General features: G+C 41.7%; 1 protein-coding gene across 1 annotated transcript in view; it reads right to left on the reverse strand.

The window, feature by feature from the left end:
* CDCP1 (CUB domain containing protein 1) overlaps positions 1–18,511 on the reverse strand; it is a 39,779-nt gene that overhangs the window by 7,147 nt on the left and 14,121 nt on the right. The window contains exons 2-7 of the mRNA XM_048511748.1: positions 14,400–14,609; positions 12,222–12,575; positions 11,216–11,581; positions 7,449–7,676; positions 5,304–5,690; positions 2,336–2,701 (exon numbers count right to left, since the gene is read on the reverse strand). Coding sequence (XP_048367705.1) covers positions 2,336–2,701; positions 5,304–5,690; positions 7,449–7,676; positions 11,216–11,581; positions 12,222–12,575; positions 14,400–14,609 — 1,911 coding nt within the window. The remainder of the gene's footprint in view (positions 1–2,335; positions 2,702–5,303; positions 5,691–7,448; positions 7,677–11,215; positions 11,582–12,221; positions 12,576–14,399; positions 14,610–18,511) is intronic.

Raw genomic sequence — 18,511 nt, forward strand, 5'->3', positions numbered from 1 at the left:
GTCCCTGGACACTGAGGACTCTGCTGTAGAGCCTGAAGACATAGTGGAGCCAGAGCTGGCTTCTCACGAGGAGGTGCAGGAAGTAGAGTCAGCTCCAAGCCTTCCCTACAAGCCAAGGCAAAGACTAATGCTGTGCAGCTGGGAGAGCCATCAGCAATCTCAGAGGAGCCAAATAAGGGCCAGCTGAGTAGGGGTGGCCAACCTATGGTGCCCCAGATGTGCATGGACTACAATTCCCATCAGCCCCTGCCAGCACAGCCATTTGTCCATGACCATCTGGAGCACCATAGGTTGGCCACCCCTGGGTTAGAATTACAGGGTAAAAGGAAAAGTGCTCTCATTGCTGCTAGGTATAGCAGAAGGCTCTGTGAAATGGAGGCATCTGAGCAGGACAAAGTCCTTGTACAGTCCCAGCCTGTGAAACCAGGACTTCCTATATAAACCCTGCCTTGGGCTTGGCTCTGCTTGGTTGCAACCAGTATACTTCCTGGTAAGCTCCATGAGCCTGGTCTCCCTCTGACCTCCGGGTCTCAGCCAGCCAGCCTGATCTCATGCCTTGACTTTGGACTTCCCTGACCATGCATTTGCTTGCTGCCTGCCCTGACTCTGGACTGGTTGGCCATGTCTTACATGATGCCCACCTTGATTCTGGCTCTCCCAAGTTCTTGCCTGCCTGCAGCCCACTTCCCCTTTACAACATTCATCAACAAAAGCAATACCTCAAGTCAACCCAATCAACCTCCACACAGAGTAGCCCAGTTGTACCACTAAACAAAATTTTAGCCAAATTACCCCTCAGTGAATTAATCCTCTTCTCAAGCGCACTTCTCAGAGCATAGTTTGCTTCCTCAAACGAGAAGAGACTTACAATCGTACCTAAGTGTAAATAGCACTGCAGCCTTCAGTTTCATTTGTAGCCACATTTCTTTTTATTGAGTGGTTCATACAATTTGGGCCTAATAATCAGTGTTGAACAGCTCATTCCCTCCCCTGCCCCAACAGTTTTGCACGAACTGATTAGTCCTAATCAGTCCTAAAGCTAGACATAAGAAATCAGAGTCTCGTGGTGCCTAGATGGGTACTTTTAATTTAAGACTGAAGTTCTTTTTTCAGTGCCAATGGCCAGGGAGACTCTGACATCCACTGAAAGGAGATTCTTTCAGAAGTGTTGGGGGAAGAGTGCGGATAACAATCTCTTCTTCATTATAGTTACAAATACGAGTTATCAAGTACCACTGATAATGATCAAGGTTACCCATCTGGACCATGTTATTATGCAGTTGTGTACATATGTCTTCTTTCCCCCTCTTCAACCCTTCCCTCATATTTCAATTTCCAGCTTGCTTTCATACTCAGCACAGAATGTTGTACAGAGTGCAAAACTGAGCGGGTGCTTTGCTGAAACCCCATTTTCTGATCATTTTTTTATTGCAAGTGTGGTACTATAGATAATCTCATGTTATTTTGCAGTCAATGGACTTTACCCAGATCTTTGGATCATGCCTATCTTGATTAAATATCAACTTGCTGTTAATCTCTTTTCTGTTGGCAAATGCCACTCCGGTAATACCTTGATCTGTTGCAAAATCTTTTACAAGTGATTTGTTTAAGGCATTATCAAAATGGGGTTTAATCAATCAATGGTTCCTATGAAAACTGTATATGAATACTGTAATATTGTACTTTGCTATACATTTGAATGTATGAATTTTTTATGCTTAAGATCTCAAGTCAGAAGAGATTGTTAACATAAGCAGCCTTATAGTGTGTAAGAATAAACCACCTTGGTGGCCTTCCAAGGACTGAAAGACTGGGTTGCAAATTTTGTAAAAAAATAATAATAATAAGCATGACGGTGAAATAATCTAAGTACAATTTACCTAAGAAACTCAAAATATGTTTGGTAAGCACTACTACCTTCCACATATGAGCTTACTGAAGTGGCTGAAAATTTGTTTAGATTAGAGAGGAAAATACATAAAACTAGGCTATTTTGAACTCCTCGTTCAGAAATAGTAAGCTTCAGAGTGTGTGTGCCCCCCACAGAGGAGTAGCAAGGAGGGAAAGCGCCCTGTGCATTGGTGCGTCCTGTCCCCGTCCTGCCCCACCCCCAGAATGCCCCCGCCACACCCCCTTGGAGCTATGCCTCTGGCCCAAAATGTACATCCTTTGTCTTCCATATAGCAGGGAGATTCTTCTCCACACTCTCTTATTAGAAGCAAGGGGAAGAAGCAAACTGAAAAGTTTTAACTCTTGGTAGAATTGATCTGTCCTTGTGTGGTGCCTCATGGTGAATTCTGTTACTTGAAACCAGACATAAAACATAACACCTCACCTGATCTTTTGTCAGTGATTGTCACTGAGAACTGCAAGGAAAGAAATTGTTTGGCACTGGGTTTACAGTTAGTGATGTTTAACCAGAAATTATGACGCATATCTAGAGACTTTGGCAGTGGCTGATCATTACGGCGTACAGTTTCTTCTGCATTTGGTCTTTGTTCATTCACATAGAAATGAGCCCATGACTCCTCACAAGAAACATCCATCCGTTCAGACAAGAATCGAAGCTGTGCAGTATTCTTCCTTGGAACACTGATGTTCCAGTAGACACTCATGTAAGGAGGCAGACCATCGACCCAGTTAGGGGTCTCTAAGTAAACTTTGGATTTTGGAGCTGGGGTAACTGTGAAAATGCAATCTTCTGTACGGACACAAAAAAACAGATATGCAAAGTCATTTCTGACCTTTATAACAGTTTAAAGAGGCAACTTGCTAAAATAAATACTATCTATCATATTAAACTACCACAATACTTCTTGGTAACATGATACTGTTATTGAGGACCTACAGTTTTTGTTACTAACTGGAGCAAGCTAGCTATTAGGATTCTTGATCCAGGAAAATTAATCTCTACTCCCTTTAAACTTTTAACTTCTGTGTATGCCCTGTGGGAGATGGAGCTGTTTTATTGCTGTTGCACACACAAGGTTCCCAACTTCAGCCTCAGAAATTCCTGGAGATGGTTTGGGGGCGGTGTCTGAGCAGGGGACACAAGCAGGGTATAATGCTACAAAATCTACATTTCAAAGCAGCCACTTCATCCAGGGGTATTGATATCTCTAGTCTGGAGATGAAATTGTAACTAGATCAACCCCACCAGGGGAGATAATCTTCCTTACCTCTTTGTGACTCCCACTCTCTTTAAAAACAGCTCCATATGCCACAAATGCCTGGTAAGGCTTCCCAAACTCTCATTTTGTCGCTTTCTGTTATTAGACTTTGGCCACTGTTTTGGATGCCCTAGCAAAAGGCAGCCAGACTGACATGAGAACAAGGAATCTCATGAGAATTAAGGAACTGGCATGCTTTTTAGAAAGGTCTGGTTGATTGAGAAGGTAACAGAATTATCTTAAGAAGGGTGGTAGCCGATAAGCCAAGAAGTTGCCACTTCCAGAAGCAACTGTTTCAGGCCATCTCATTTCCCAATCCATTCACCAAGTAAGCTACTTGGCTCCTTCATCTGCTGACCACTTCCTTTCCATCTCTCAAGCACCACTCCTCCATAACTTGTTCCTCACTCTGCATCATTCTGTTTACAGATGAGGTAACAGACCCCACAACAATCAGGGTCCTTCTCTATTTCAACAGTATTAGAGGCACTGTGATGGATACTTAAGACATACTCAAGTTGTTCTACCAATAGACCTGTTCCCACATATACCTGAAAGAAGCCTGCTCTTCTTCACTAGTGTACCATCTAGGGTTACCAGATTACCCAACATGGCAGGCAATGTCCTGCCCCCATCTCCAGACTCCTGCTGCCACTCTTTACTCTAGCAGGAATAAAATCAGGAGTGGGAGGTGAAGAGTAACATTGCAATGTCACTTCCAGTTGTACTTCGAAGTGACATCACAGTGCTCAAGAAATTCCCCAGATCTCTATGGGTTTTACCATAGAGACTGGAGAATTCCTAAAGTGTCATGGCATCACTTCTGGGTACAAATGGAAGTGACTTCATGTGACATCACTCTGCTTCCCCAATTCTCGTTCTCGCTGCAGTGAAGAACCCTGCTGGCAATCCTAGTACTATCCCTAGTACAATCCTAGTACATGCACTCCTCCACTTTGCCTTCGAGAATGACAAACATTATAGGTTAATTTTTTCACTTGCTGTCCATTCTCTCTTCAGATGCCACAGACATCCCTCTTTAAATAAGGCTATGTAAACCTTGGAAACCAGACACGGAGTTTTTAAAATTCAAAGCAAGTCTATAATTTTCATCATTCCAGAGAAATCTTTGGAAAAAAAACCTAGGCAACCTCAGCTAAAATCTAAAATTGTGAGCCCAATCCAGATGGGGGGGACCAAGTCTCCTTAGGGAGCAGTGGAGGGTTGTGCCCCCTCCACCAGCACAAGGGGCACCTGCACAAGTGGAGGGAGCAAAGGTGCTGGTGCCCAGGTGCCCCTCATCTCCATGGAAGTGAAAGATGGAAGTCTGGATTGCCACAGAGTTGCACTAGTGTCCTAATCAGATGTCAGCAGGGGGAGGGGGGTTGGGACATTCCCAGCTGGTCGCGCTCTGGGTCCTGGACTTTCACCACTGTTTTGGGTGGTGTAAGTCCTTTAAGCCCTGTGGAGGGATTTCCAATGGTGGGTGGGTGTTTTTGGCTTTTTCCGCCTCCCTGTGACACTGGAAAGCCCTGTGGAGGTGGCGAGGTGGCACCACAGAAGCACCGCCCCTGGCTGCCTGGGGATTTGGATTGGGCTGCCCAATATTGATCTTTGAGCACTGAGTCCAGGTGCTGATCTGGCAGGGCTAGATATAGCCACCCTGCTGAAGTTAAGTAGGTTGGGCTTCCAGCCTGGAATTCTGTGTATGCCAACCTGGGAACTCTGTGTATGCCATCTTGATTTCCAGGGTGGATATGCATATGACAAACAAATCAAAGCACATACAAGTAAGCACTGAGGCATCTAAACCTTCATTAACTGCTTGTGCTATTTCTGGTGTCTTAATTCTCTTGCCTGGATGAGCAGCAACATTTTGGCCTGGTGCCTAAAAGGAAACAAAGTAGGAAGAGCATTCTAAAACTGAGGTGCCAATTCAGTCCAACAAGCTCCAAAATCGACTACAACTGAAGAATTCCTACCCCCAAAAATAATAATACACAGATTTCAGTCATGGGATGTTAATTTCTCTGGTTGTACCCAAGGCTCTTCTGAGGATGCCCGTTCAAATCCATGCTAAATTTAACGCCTTCCTCTTTTTAAATTCAAAGTATAAAAGTGAAATGCAGTTACCTTTCATTGATGGCACAAAAACCAACTTCAGATCCGGATTCTGATAAACATCTTTGAAGCTTGGGTCAAATGTCTTCAGGCTTATGGAAACATTGTTTTTTATCTGGATTTTTTCAATGGCTCCGCCTGGACAGTATATACCGAACGCTAAGGTCTTCCCTGGGGTGGTGCCATTGATGGTATAACTGTAACTTCCACTGCATTTGCGTTGTTGGTTGGGAATATGCTGCTGTAGTTTAAAGGTTGGGGCCCTCAGTTGTATGTTGGTGTCTTCAGGTGCTGTAAGCTTCCAAGTGAACTTGTCAAGTGGGACAGGCAGCCCAAGAAGAGACTTGGGTACAACCAGAGAAAAGATTCTGTTTTGACAAATTCTGGAATTCCGGCAGGCTGTAATAAAACAGACACAAATAACAGACCAGGTCAGTTTAAGCCAAGCAACCAGCACAATAGCTACACAGGACCTGTGGCTTGAGAAAGAAGATCTAAAGCAGCATTCCTCATATAGCAACCTACTTCTGCAAACCCAGGAGCTTTTAAAAACTGTGTGGGCAAAACTGTGACAAGGGAAGGAGGCAAACCCTCCAAAGTGGACTCTTAGACATGTTCAATGGATTGTGGTCATAATTATTCACTGCAAATGGTCACAAAATCAGTGTTCATATTATTCTGTTCAAGCCCCTCTTTCTGCTCAAGCATCAGAAAAAGAGAAATACATGTTAAAGGTGTAATACCAGCAAATTTTACATACACATACATATATTTTATTTAATTCTGAAATGAAACGAAAAAAAATTGACACAATAGATCCACAGCCAAATGGGAGATTTGTCTACAAACCTGAGGAAAGCCCCAGGCCTGTAGAAGTATCTGGAATGTTAAAAAGAAAATAAAGAAAAGATTGATTGGGGAATTAAAACTCTCCAAAATAACTGGAACGACATGTATAGCTTTAATAAATGAATGCTCACTAAACTCTTGCAACACTATATTTGGGGCATTATTAGGTAACGACAACAACATTGTTGAGGCCCTGGTTTCTGTAAATTAAATGTTGGAAGTCTGGATCCCTAGAAAGGGTAAGGGTAAAAAAAAAAATCACTGAGGCTCATTCCACACATGCAGAATAATGCACTTTCAAACTGCTTTCAGTGCTCTTTGAAGCTGTGCGGAATGGCAAAATCCACTTGCAAACAGTTGTGAAAGTGGTTTGAAAATGCATTATTTTGCATGTGCGGAAGGGGCCTGAGATTAGGAAATTCCTTGAGTGCTGCAGATGATATGACATTTCTGCTGCTCCACAGCCATACTGGTCATGGTTGTAGTTCTACTCGGGATGTCTGTCAATCCATGAAGGCAACCACAAGCTTCTGCATTCAATATGATAATGTAAACATGATAATATGAACCAGAAAGCCCATCCCACAAAGTAAAATTACACCCAACTAAGTATCACCAGTTTCATTTAAAGCAAGGAGATAAATATTTAGGATACATAACAAGAAAATACACAAGATACAGAAATACAAATGAATATAGACAATTAAGTCTGTGTGGTAATTCCCATTGTTAATGAAAGCTTTGCAGAGAGTTCTGTTTGAAGAAAGGTCCAAAATACATCATAGTTGATGTTAAATAAAGTAACATTGAAGTTCTTTCCCAATGGATTATTTAAACAAGGAAATTCTGGAAATGAGTGTGGACTTTGTGTCCCCATTTGAAATGAGCAAAACAGTAAAGATACTGTACTGTCGAAGGCTTTCACGGCCAGCTTCAACCGGTTGTGGTGGGTTTTCCGGGCTTTGTGGCCGTGGTCTGGTAGATCTTGTTCCTAACATTTCGCCTGCATCTGTGGCTGGCATCTTCAGAGGTGTATCAATCCATGAAGGCAACCACATTCTCTGTGATACACCTCTAAAGATTCCAGCCACAGATGCCGGCGAAACATTAGGAACAAGATCTACCAGACCATGGCCACACAGCTTGGAAAACCCACAACAACAAAGATACTGTTTGAAACCTCAGTCTCTACATTGGGCCAGCAGTGGATAAGAACTGGGTTCAAATGACAATGAGAAGCAAGTCCTTGGAGAAATAGATGTTTCCCTTTACTTTCATATCAAGAAATACAGGACATTTTCCTCATACCTATAGACATTTCAGCAGTCATCTTTACGTTGCTGGATATATCCTTTTTGTGGCACAGAATGGTTATCGAAGATAAGTCACCAGAAAGTAACGTCACATTGGGTCCACAGTGTCTAGCACTTCGACAGATCAAGCAGGCAGGTTTGTTCTGTGATCCAGATTGTAGATAGTTTGAATAAAAGGTAACATTCGCTTTGTCCTGCCTAAGGTCAACAGGGAAGGATATATCTAAAAAGGAAAGGAGATCCAATCAGGTCATTTAAAAATTGTGATGCATCATGATGTTCTTACACAGAGAAAGGCATTATCGGTAATTTTCCAGGATTTGATGAATTACAGAAAAAATGCACTACAGAAAGTTTATTTAGATCGTTTGTGCTTGTAACAGTGAAAATTTTGAACAGAAAATGAGTGAAAGTTACATCTTCTCTCTGACAGAACTATTTTCTCTTCTCGGAACTATGATCTATTCTGCGCAGCCGAAATAAGATGTCCTGGGAAGGCACTTTGCACAGCTTTCTTCCCAAGACATCCTCAGAATGCTCAAGGCATCTTTTTTGGAGAACACTTCAAAGTGCACCCTTTCCCCCTAATCCACATGCAGTGTGTGGTAGACCACTCTCAACTGGCAATAGACCTGTCCTCTGCAGTCCCAGTGCTTTTCAATGGCAGTCCTCCAAATGGCTAGGATTCTCTTATGCATGTCTGCATGTCTGCATAAGACAGCTCCTCCAATTATTTTTTTAAAGAAAACTATACATTGCCAGAATTGGCAGGACCCAGCTGAGTACACCTATGTACTTTTGGGCTGAAAGGGCACCCAGGATTGCAGAGCAAACATCCTGGGGCAACCTTCAGCAAATGGCTGCAGAGAGAATTCCTTCAGCTGCACACAAAACGACAGGTGCAAGGTGAAGGTGAAACTGACCAGAGAGCAAAACAGTCGAGTAAGAAACAGGTTCTTTCCCCCCTTGACGCCTTGCTGTCTGGAAAGCACTCTGAACTTGCCTGTTTTAAAGACCTCCCCCAACATCTTATTTTGGGTGTGCAATCTGAAAAGTGGCAGTCACCTCTTTTTAAGACATCCCACAGATGTCTTTTTTTGTGCTGTGCAGAATGAACCCCTGATCTGCTCATTCTCTTGCCTCACGTGTCACAACTATGAGAAATCCCTATGAATGCAACATTTGTTTTTTTAGACATAACTGTCGAAAGTTGGGAGTCTACACACAACATACTGCAGTTGGAAACTGGAAGGGATACATTCAGATAAGGCAGAACATCACTCCAAGTGGGCAACTCATTAGACAAATGTGACAAAGTCGGTCCTTTTTTCCATACTGGCCAACCCTCTTTGTACCCTGATTGTCTGGAAGAGAAATCCAGCAATGTACAAATTACCCTCAGAACACTTGGGAGGAAGAAAGGAGTAGGGAGTGGACAAAGAGAACCATTTAGTTGATTGCTTTAAGTGTTGGTGATAAAAAATCATTTAAGTCAGCATCCTGTAGTCCATCATGTCACTTTCATGGGGGGAGGGGAAGACCCTGAAGTATTGTGGGGAAGCTCTAGGAATCGCTGAAAACCATGGAGCTTCTAGCAATTTGTAGAGCTATCCTGTGGCACTTTCAGATTTCCCCCCAAAGCAACAAAGTGACACACAGGATGTCATAGCCCTCCATGTCCCCACAACTGGCAACTATTTTTCATCACACTGAGATTGTGACAAACTGGGAGGCAAAGGGTTTGGATGTCAGTAACTAAGGAAGGACCTTATTTGAAACAATTATTATTAGGGTTTGGTTTTTTTTTTAAAAAAAAGCAAGCTTTGAGTAACAAAAATATACACAGTATAGTAATTTACAGAATGGGAAAGCAACTGAAAGCATAATTCTAAGCAGGTCTATTCATCTCAATGGGATTTACTCCCAGGAAAGCATTCTTAGGATGGCACTGCAAATACCTTTCCAATCTGGCTTATACACCATATTTTTAACGTTGTATATTTATGCTTTTATCCATTTTCTTAATAAATATTTTATAGAAAATTTAACTTTTATTTCCTTTTGATAATTTGTTTTGCTTTTGTCAACTTGTTGCCATCCCTGATTAACAGTTTCCGGTCAGACCGTAAACAACTTCTTAATTTATGCCTAATAAAGGTTATTGTATTGTATTGCTTATACACCATACTTCGGGGTGTTAGAGCAAACAGAAATACTTTCCAAAAACCATCCTATCTATAGTTCTTATTCTTATCATGGACCTGTTGTAATAGTGCCCAATGTTTATTACAGTGCGCTGGCTCTCTCTCATGTTAATACTTGTGCATTTGTCCTAAGTGTCACACAGCGTGGCTTAAATACAAAATACATTTGTATTTAAGAATTTCTGTGATAACATTTTGTACTTCTTTCAGTGAAACACAGTATCCATGTATTTGCTTGATCTATAAAGTCCACAGTGAATTTGCATAAGCCACTGTTTTCTAGCCTTCAGGAAGCCATGCCATCTCATTGGTTTAGTCCACTCTTAATAGCAAACCATAGCTGGCTACTACATGAGCAGGTGATCCTTGCATCCCGCACTCTAGCCCAGCGAAGAAAATAATAGATTCCTCTCCCCACAAGAGCCAGTGTGGTGTAGTGGTTAAGAGCAGGTGGATTCTAATCTGGAGAACTGGGTTTGATTCTCTACCCCTCCACCTGAGTGGCAGAGGCTTATCTGGTGAACCAGAGGTGTTTCTGCACTCCTACATTCCTACATACCTTGGGCTAGTCACAGTTCTTCAGAACTCTCTTAGCCCCACCTACCTCACAAGGTGTCTGTTGTAGGGAGAGGAAGGGAAAGGAGCTTGTGGAGGAATTGCCTTTGTTACTTTAATTTCTCCTAACTTGTTTGAGCTACAAGTCACATCCCAGCTGCATTTTCTTTCCAATTAGGACTTTAATGATCTTCAAGCATTTCACCTGGTATTAACAATGTCTTTGCACTATGCTGACTTTGCAAATTGCTGTGAGAGTGTGATTGGTCTATTTGCGCCAACTCATCGGTAATTTTGTATAATTGCCCTTCAACACTCTCACTTGCCTCTTCATTCCATCTTTACTGTCAGCCCTGTTACTCTGCACTAGCTGAGCATATCTTTGTTTCCTGCCTGTTATCGTAGCTATATTGAAGCTGTTCAAGTCTGCCGGCCAGTCTGGTCAGCAACACTTTCGTTTTGTTCTTTGCTTGCTGTTTGCTTTAAATGCTACGCTACCATTGTTTTATCTTGTTGTTTTAACCTTGCAAGCCACCTGGAGTCTCCTTACAGGAGAGAAAGGTGGGGTATAAATCCAAAACTCTTCTTCCCCCTCTTCATTATTTTGAGGTTGTGATAAATCCCATTTTACCATAAACGTGCAAACAGTATTTGCAAAATATGATTTGTATTTTTCTTTCAAACCATGAAATATACTACATGAATCCATATAGTAGTTTGTTCCTGTTTGCACATGCAGATGTGTCAGCAAGCCAGAATACCACAGGAAGTTACTAAATATTCTTATGCAACTCAAGAAGAGAAAAGGGGTTAAAAAAATCATGCAAGTGAGCCTAGAGGTTCCTTCAGGGTTCTTGTCATAACCCAAAGCCATGATTTGACATTAAATCTAAACCTACCCAGCTAGGTTGTGTATTCCATAATTTTGAAAAATAAAAAATTCAGAATTGAAACTCACAACTGAAAAGGTCAGGAAGAGAGGAAAGAAAAGAAAAGCACTTACTGTTCTCATTTTTAGGGGAGTGAACATCAACTTTAAAAAGCAGGCGAAGAGCCCCAGGGTTCCCGTCATCTTGATCACAGCCTTGCAAGGAAAGGCTGAAGCTCCCGGGAATATTCATTGGCTGTGTATCTTTCAGGGAATACACCTCAGGGTTATCGTTCCCAGGTAAGGAGTACTCCAGTCTCTGTTCCTTCCGTTCACAATTTGGTTTGGTGTAGTTGAGGAAGAAGACACTGGCTCTCATAGCAGGGGGGATGACAAACTGCCACGTCATAAGCTCATCTTCTGGGAAGCCATTGGGATAATTGGCAGACATCAAGGTTGCAGATGACTCACTCACAAATGTTGATTCAATAATGCACAATCCTAGTTTTTTTAAAAGGCGGGAAACGACATTTGAAAGGGGAGAATATATGTCATTCACACAGTTACGATGTTTGCTGGAACTAGAAGTTGATTGTATTGCAGAAGGCCTGCTGAGCCCCTGAAGCCTGATTCATCGCAGAAATTACACACAATAATATAGCCAGTATATCCAGATAATTTGGGCAGTGGGGGGAAAAACTTATTTCAGTAGAAACAAGCCAAAGATGTAAGGAATTTTATGTTGTTAAATCAGTTAAATCAATTTAATATCAGGTTTGACATGAAAATAAATATTGTCTGTATTTCAATTTTTTTTTCAAAAATTCCAATAATTACTAGGAAAAATGTCTCCACACTCATCAAATCTCCTGTTCCAGTCCTCAGTATTATCCCTGATTATTCTGACCAATTAGAAAGTCAGGAGAACTCTTTAAATATACATACTCTATTGTATTTATTTATTTATTTGCATTTTTACGCCACCCTTCCCCTTGCAGGCTTAGGGCGGCTTATAGCATATAAAGTCACAAATTAAAAACCATTCCGCTAAACAATCCCCACTTCATCAAACAAATAGCACTCCCTGATAAGCACTAAATATTAACTGGAGCTTGGATAAACTGCCACCTTTGGTACTTACTTTTTATGGAATCCCTGCTTTCTATCTCAAAGCCCGAAGTGTTGAGTTTTGAATCCCAAGGAAGCTGTAGAGTCATGATTACTTCCCCTTGCACCTTCACCCGAGAAACTGAACCATTTCTGCAGAAATATCCAATATTGACTGTGTTGTCAACAAAATGGCTGCCAATTTTATAAACAACCTGATCGTGGCAAGTATCTCCAGGGTCCACTTGTCTTAGCCATGTCGCAAACTTCAGTACAAGCGCATCATTTTTACCAGCTTGAACATCCCAAATGAATGTCCTATTAAGGTTGGGTAATCCTGAGGGCTGAAGAAGAACATCTTCAAAGGGACAATGTCTTCGCATACAATCTAGAGACAAACAGCCACAACATAAACAACATAAGGTGAATCATCACTGTAGGTGGCCATACAATTAAATGATATGGGATAGTGCTTTCATCTCTATTTACTGTTCTGCTGTAACCGAATACCAGGGAATATACACCCTGTTTTTAATGTTTTTAATCAAGAAAGAGGTTGGTTTCATCTTCGCTGACATCTTTATGACAAATGACAACAGAGAAGGCATGACATCTGAACCAGCTGAAGAGCAGAGACAGGAAAATTCAATGGACACCTATCTTCACATCTGTATGAAAGCTGACTACTACAAATAGGGGACTGTAGACCAGGCACTTGTCTAGATACATCATTTTTTCCACAGGAAACCACTTGCAATTTTAGCCCCGTAAAATTGGGTCCTCACATCTGTGCCTTAGGTCTACTTTCTTTAAAACGACCGCCTATTTGACTTTGGAGTCCACAAGCTTTTGTGGAGACTTAAACAATGGATGAATAGCTACATTCAAGTTATTTATAATAAGTTCAGTCAGAATGCCTCTGAGGTGGCTGACAGCATTCTTCCTTAACATTAAAATAATATAAATCATAACATACAGTTATAAAAGAGTAACAGAATAAGAAACTTAGAAAAGTGCCAGTATCTTTATCTGGCCCTTAAAAGAAAACTGATAGAGAGTGCCAAATGAATTTCTGTAGGAAGGGAGTACTGAAGTATTTGTAGCACACTGGGAGAAGTTCCATTTGGGGTGCTCACCTACCTTACCTCTGAAAGGAAGGACACAAAATAGGACTTCTAAAGTCAATCTTAATTATTGAGTAGGTTCAGGTGGGAGCAGGGTTCTAGTTCTGGATTGGGAAATACCTGGAGACTTGGGTTAGAATAGGAGGAACCTCAATGAGGTACAATGCCATAAAGTCCACCTGCCAAAGCAGCCATTTTCTCCAGGAAACTGATCTCTGTAGTTTGGCCAACAGCTGCAATTCTAAGACATCTCCAGGCCCCACCTGGAGGTTGAGAACACTATGTGGGAGAAAGCAGCTCCTTAAATGTACAAGCGATAGGCCATTTAGGGCTCCATAGATCATTCCCCACACTTTGAATTCAGCCTGCAAAAAGACTGGCAGCCAGTGAAGCTTGTGAACCAGTGAGAACCCTCAACACATTTTGGACATGTTTGGAGTTCCTGGACAGTCTTCAAAGGCAGCCTTGTGAAAAGCAGTCATGTAACGTGGCGCAATCTGGTCAAAGCATGCAGCTTGTCTAATGTCAGAAGATCATCTAATACAGATTGTATGGTGGGAGCATAAATGCTAATCAGATTAATTGTAAACTTAAAGTTCAGTTGATTTAGCAGTGGTGGCCAATATTGAATGGCAAAGAAATTTGTGTCAGGGAACAAAATAAGGAGAAAATATTAAAGATGGCCCTTTAAGCTGAACAGCATATATTGGTTATTAAACTACAAGTTATCACCGATTTCGTTTGCTTTCTCAAAAAAACCTGAATATGAAGATTTTACAAACGTGCCAATATATTAATTTAATTAATTAATTCGTTCAACACATTAATTTGCCAAAAGGCGGGCGATTTACTCGAATAGAAATTCCTTAAATCAGTTTGCATCCTAACTATAAAACCTCTGGATCACCCCTGTATTCTGGACAGCACCTAGAACAATGTTAGGGTTAAACAAAGATTATGTAATTGCAGTAGCAGTAAATCAGGAGTTCATATTAGTTACTTTTACTTGTAGTATCTGGCTCAAACTTGCATACATCCCAAAATTGAGTATGCTCAGAGAAACTTTGAGAAATTGGAACACAACTTACCCATGTTCTTCTCAACTATCAGGATCCAGTATTTTTCTGGCAAGGAACAAGCAAAAGAAAAATTAAACTGTTCCCCGGGTAGTATTTTGCGTTCAGAAAAGCAGTCTCTTTCAGAACACATCCTGCATAATCTTTCTGCTTGAGTAGAAGGTCCAGGCTTTATCAGAACTGTTATATCCTTAAGAGAACGAAGGGATATTGTAAGGGCACCTGAGAATGTAAAGAGAAAAAAAGACTGCACGTCATATATTTGATAAAAACAAATGCCAGCCACCTGAAATGTTTAAAACCACCACCCTGCCAAAGGGAAATACATTTCACCCCAAATTCAATATTTTAATTAGCAGTAACACAACATGACCAAAGTAGCTTTGATCCAAAGATTCACTTTCACAGATCAAAGTTCTTTGGACTACATGTGGTAAGGTCAGAAATTGTCTCAACCTATCATCCCTTCGCTGCATCCAAGATGACTCTGGAGAATCCTCCAACCTCCCTCCAAATAGCCAAGTGTCACAGTTAGGCTGCTGGGAAGAATCAGATCCTTATTCAACCATGAAGGGTGATATTGGGCTCCACACTGACTTGACCTAGTACAGGGGTAGGGAACCTGCGGCTCTCCAGATGTTCAGGAACTACAATTCCCATCAGCCTCTGTCAGCATGGCCAATTGGCCATGCTGGTAGGGGCTGATGGGAATTGTAGTTCCTGAACATCTGGAGAGCCGCAGGTTCCCTACCCCTGACCTAGTATGTATCACAGGACTGCTGTGAGGATACATGGAAGAAGGCCAACCGCCAACCATGTCAATTCCTCATCTTCCTCTGAGGTCACTTCCTTCCAATTCAAATTTTAAATCTAAGTGCCCTGATTCATTTCACTCAACCTAAAAAAAAATCTTAAATTTCTCTTCAGGTTTTTTCAATGTTAAGGAGAAAAATCCTGACTGAAGACCACAGAAGGATGTTAGCCAATAACAGTCCCAGCTTCCCTCTTCATGGCCCTCTGTCACTTCCAGCAATTACCTACAAGTGACATCACATCAGTAATGTAACCTAAAGTACTACATCAAATCAAATTGTGCTTTCGGTGTGTATCCCCCTACCCATCCAAACCCCCTCTCCCTCCCACTGGTTACCAGCTGTGACAACCTTAGGTCAATACATGGGAGTCAAGCTCTTGGAGTTCTAAGCCCATTTACTTCATTGGACATAGAAGGATATAACTCTGCTTACGGTGGCAATGTAAATGATGTAGCAGTTATTAATAAACCTACTTTTAAACTTAACATTATACATAGTTCCTTGTTCCAACAACAGTCATGAAGCTCCAAAAAAGAATGGAACACATGCTGCACAAGTACTAAATACACTTGGGTATTCACACCTAAATACTGTAACCAATTGGATCAGCAAAACTGAAGTTCTGAGGGCCACACATGACCACCTCAGAAGACAATGAAACACCAGAGCAGATGCATGGAACTGGTAACTGTGGCAAGACAGCTTCCCAGCAACCATTTTGACTGGAGAGATGTACCCTGGTCCACCAGCCCTCCATCTCTCCCTATTCATCCACCACATTTTAAACAAAACTTTTCCTTAAAGGATCTCAAGGCAACATAAGTGGGTTTCCTCTGCCACATTTTCTGCTCAGAACAACGTGAGGGAGGTCAGGATGAAAGAGTGACTAGTACCCAGTCACCCAATGAGCTTCAAAACTGAGTGGGGATCTCAGGCAGAATTTTCCTAACCCACTCACGCCAGAACGCAAAACATGTTTGTGACTCCTTGTGTGGGAAATACTTGGGAGCCTGGGGAGGGCAGGGGTTCAAGAGGGGAGGGAACTCAGCAAGGGATAATGTCATAGATACCACCCCCTCCAGCAACCGTTTTCTCCAGGGGAACTTACAGTAGCCAATCTCAAGGTGGGGCCTGGAGATCTCCTGGCATTTCAACTGATCTCCAGACTACAGAGTTGAGTTCCCCTGGAGAAAATGGCTGCTTTAAAAGGCATCATATCACGTTGAGGTTCCTCTATTTCCCCAAATCCCGTCTTCCCCAGTCTCCACCCCAAGATCCCCAGGAATTTGGCTACCCAGAGGCGAAAACCCTAAGAGGAACTGATCTCTGTCATCTGGAGATCAGTCAAAGTCCTGGGAGAGCTCCAGCTCCCAGCTGGAGGTTGGTAACCCAAAGCATTCCTTTGATAAATGCAGCTGCCTGGAACTATACACATCTAGGCAGTTTTGAAACAGGAAAACTCTACATGGGAGAAACGGAGCTGCAAGCTTTTAATAGGTAGATTAATGAAACATGTCACTGATATAAATTAGTCCATCAGTTAATCAGAGAGGCTGACAGGGAAGAACACATTGTCTTTTAAAGCTACTTTGTTTCAGGTTAAAACTAACACTCATCCTTAAAGAGAAAGGTCCCTTTTAATGCCTTTTTAAAATGTCTTTTTAAAGATATTTTATTTGGTAATTTAATACACTTAGCTATTTTTGAATGCAGAAATTACTGGCTGCGAATCCCCCAAAGAAATGTTCGTTACCAAAATTTGTTTTCAATTTGAAATTGATTAATTAGCAGGGAAGTCAACATTCTTCAGCATTCCAACAGCTCAAAGAAATAATAAATTTTAACTTCATCTATCGTTCATGTTTCCTATTAATGGCTGAACTCAGCTTTACAGGTCTAAGGCTGGGTACACACTGACTAAAAGAAAGAAAACCAATGGTGAACACAAGAAAAAATGTAAATCTCGCAAAGACCAGGAAGCCAAGCTGGAATTAATTATCTGGTTAAAACGCAACACGTGAATTTTATGTTTTTAACAGTTAAGCTTAGCTTAACTTTTTTTTATTTTTCTTGGATTTTAGTTACTAATATTAATTTGCATTAAACTCTCTTTTTCTTCTTTCTCTTATTCCATCCTAATCTTCCCTATCTCTCTTCTTTATTCAGGCTTTTGCGAGATGTTATGATTTTATGTAAATTCTCTCACTCTTATCCCTTTCTTCCCCCTTCCTTAACTTCCTTTTCCCAAACAACAGAGCCTTAAGACCTTGGACCAATATAGAAAATATTGTGTACATGGCATTCTATGTTGTTCGCTAGAATTCTGTATAACACTCCTTTTAAATCTCCAATAAAAATATTTTTTAAAAAGAAAGAAAGAAAACCATAAACTATAGCAGGCAGATTTTCTGATCTTTATCCAGAGGAAAATCCATGCATTTTTGTAATTTATTCTGCTTTTTCTAGTTATGGGGATAGCCAAGAAGCTTTACAATGCAAATGTTTATTTCTTTCACTGGACACCGTGTGTAACAGACTTCTCTCTGTGATACACCTCTGAAGATGCCAGCCACAGATACAGGTAAAAAGTTTGGAACAAGATCTACCAGACCATGGCCACACAGCCCAGAAAACCCACAACAACCAGTTTATTTGTTTATTTATTTATATTTATTTTTATGTATCTTTAGATTTATATACTGCTTTCTTCACTACAGCACAGCTCAGGGAAGGTAACAGTTAAAACAGATTAAACTCTATAATATAATAAATAGCTATAAAAATGTAGGGTGACCATCTGTCCCGATTTTCGCGGGACACTCACGCTTTTGCGTAGAGTGTCCTGCGTCCCGCTGGGCTTATGCCATTGTCCCGATTACAGACAATGGCCTGCAGCAGCACACTGCCTTTTGCGCGGCGCTCCCCGGTCAGAAACAGGGAAGCACCCCAGAAGACACTGCGGCAGCCGCAGTGCCTTCTGGGGCGCTTCCCTCCTGGGGCGACAAACGGCAAGCCGCAGAAGCCCGTGCGTTTCTGCAGCTGCGCGCGCAGCCACTTCCCCGTCCCGGGCCGGAAAGGTGACCATCTGGTCACCTTATAAAAATGGCTCTATAAGCTCCCATAGAATTGACTCCTAACAAATCATTTGCAAAGTAGCAGGGAGGGGGCATGTAGAAGAACGGGGGTTTCTCTGCCCAGTGACTGGTGCAGTGTTTCCCAACCTTTTCAATGTCACGGTACCCTTGACCTCACTTTTCATAACTCACAGTACCCCTGCCATCCCCCCCACCTTCCACTCCCAGTGCCCCT

Source organism: Sphaerodactylus townsendi, linkage group LG11 (assembly GCF_021028975.2).
Source record: "Sphaerodactylus townsendi isolate TG3544 linkage group LG11, MPM_Stown_v2.3, whole genome shotgun sequence".
In the NCBI taxonomy this organism is placed as follows: domain Eukaryota; kingdom Metazoa; phylum Chordata; class Lepidosauria; order Squamata; family Sphaerodactylidae; genus Sphaerodactylus; species Sphaerodactylus townsendi.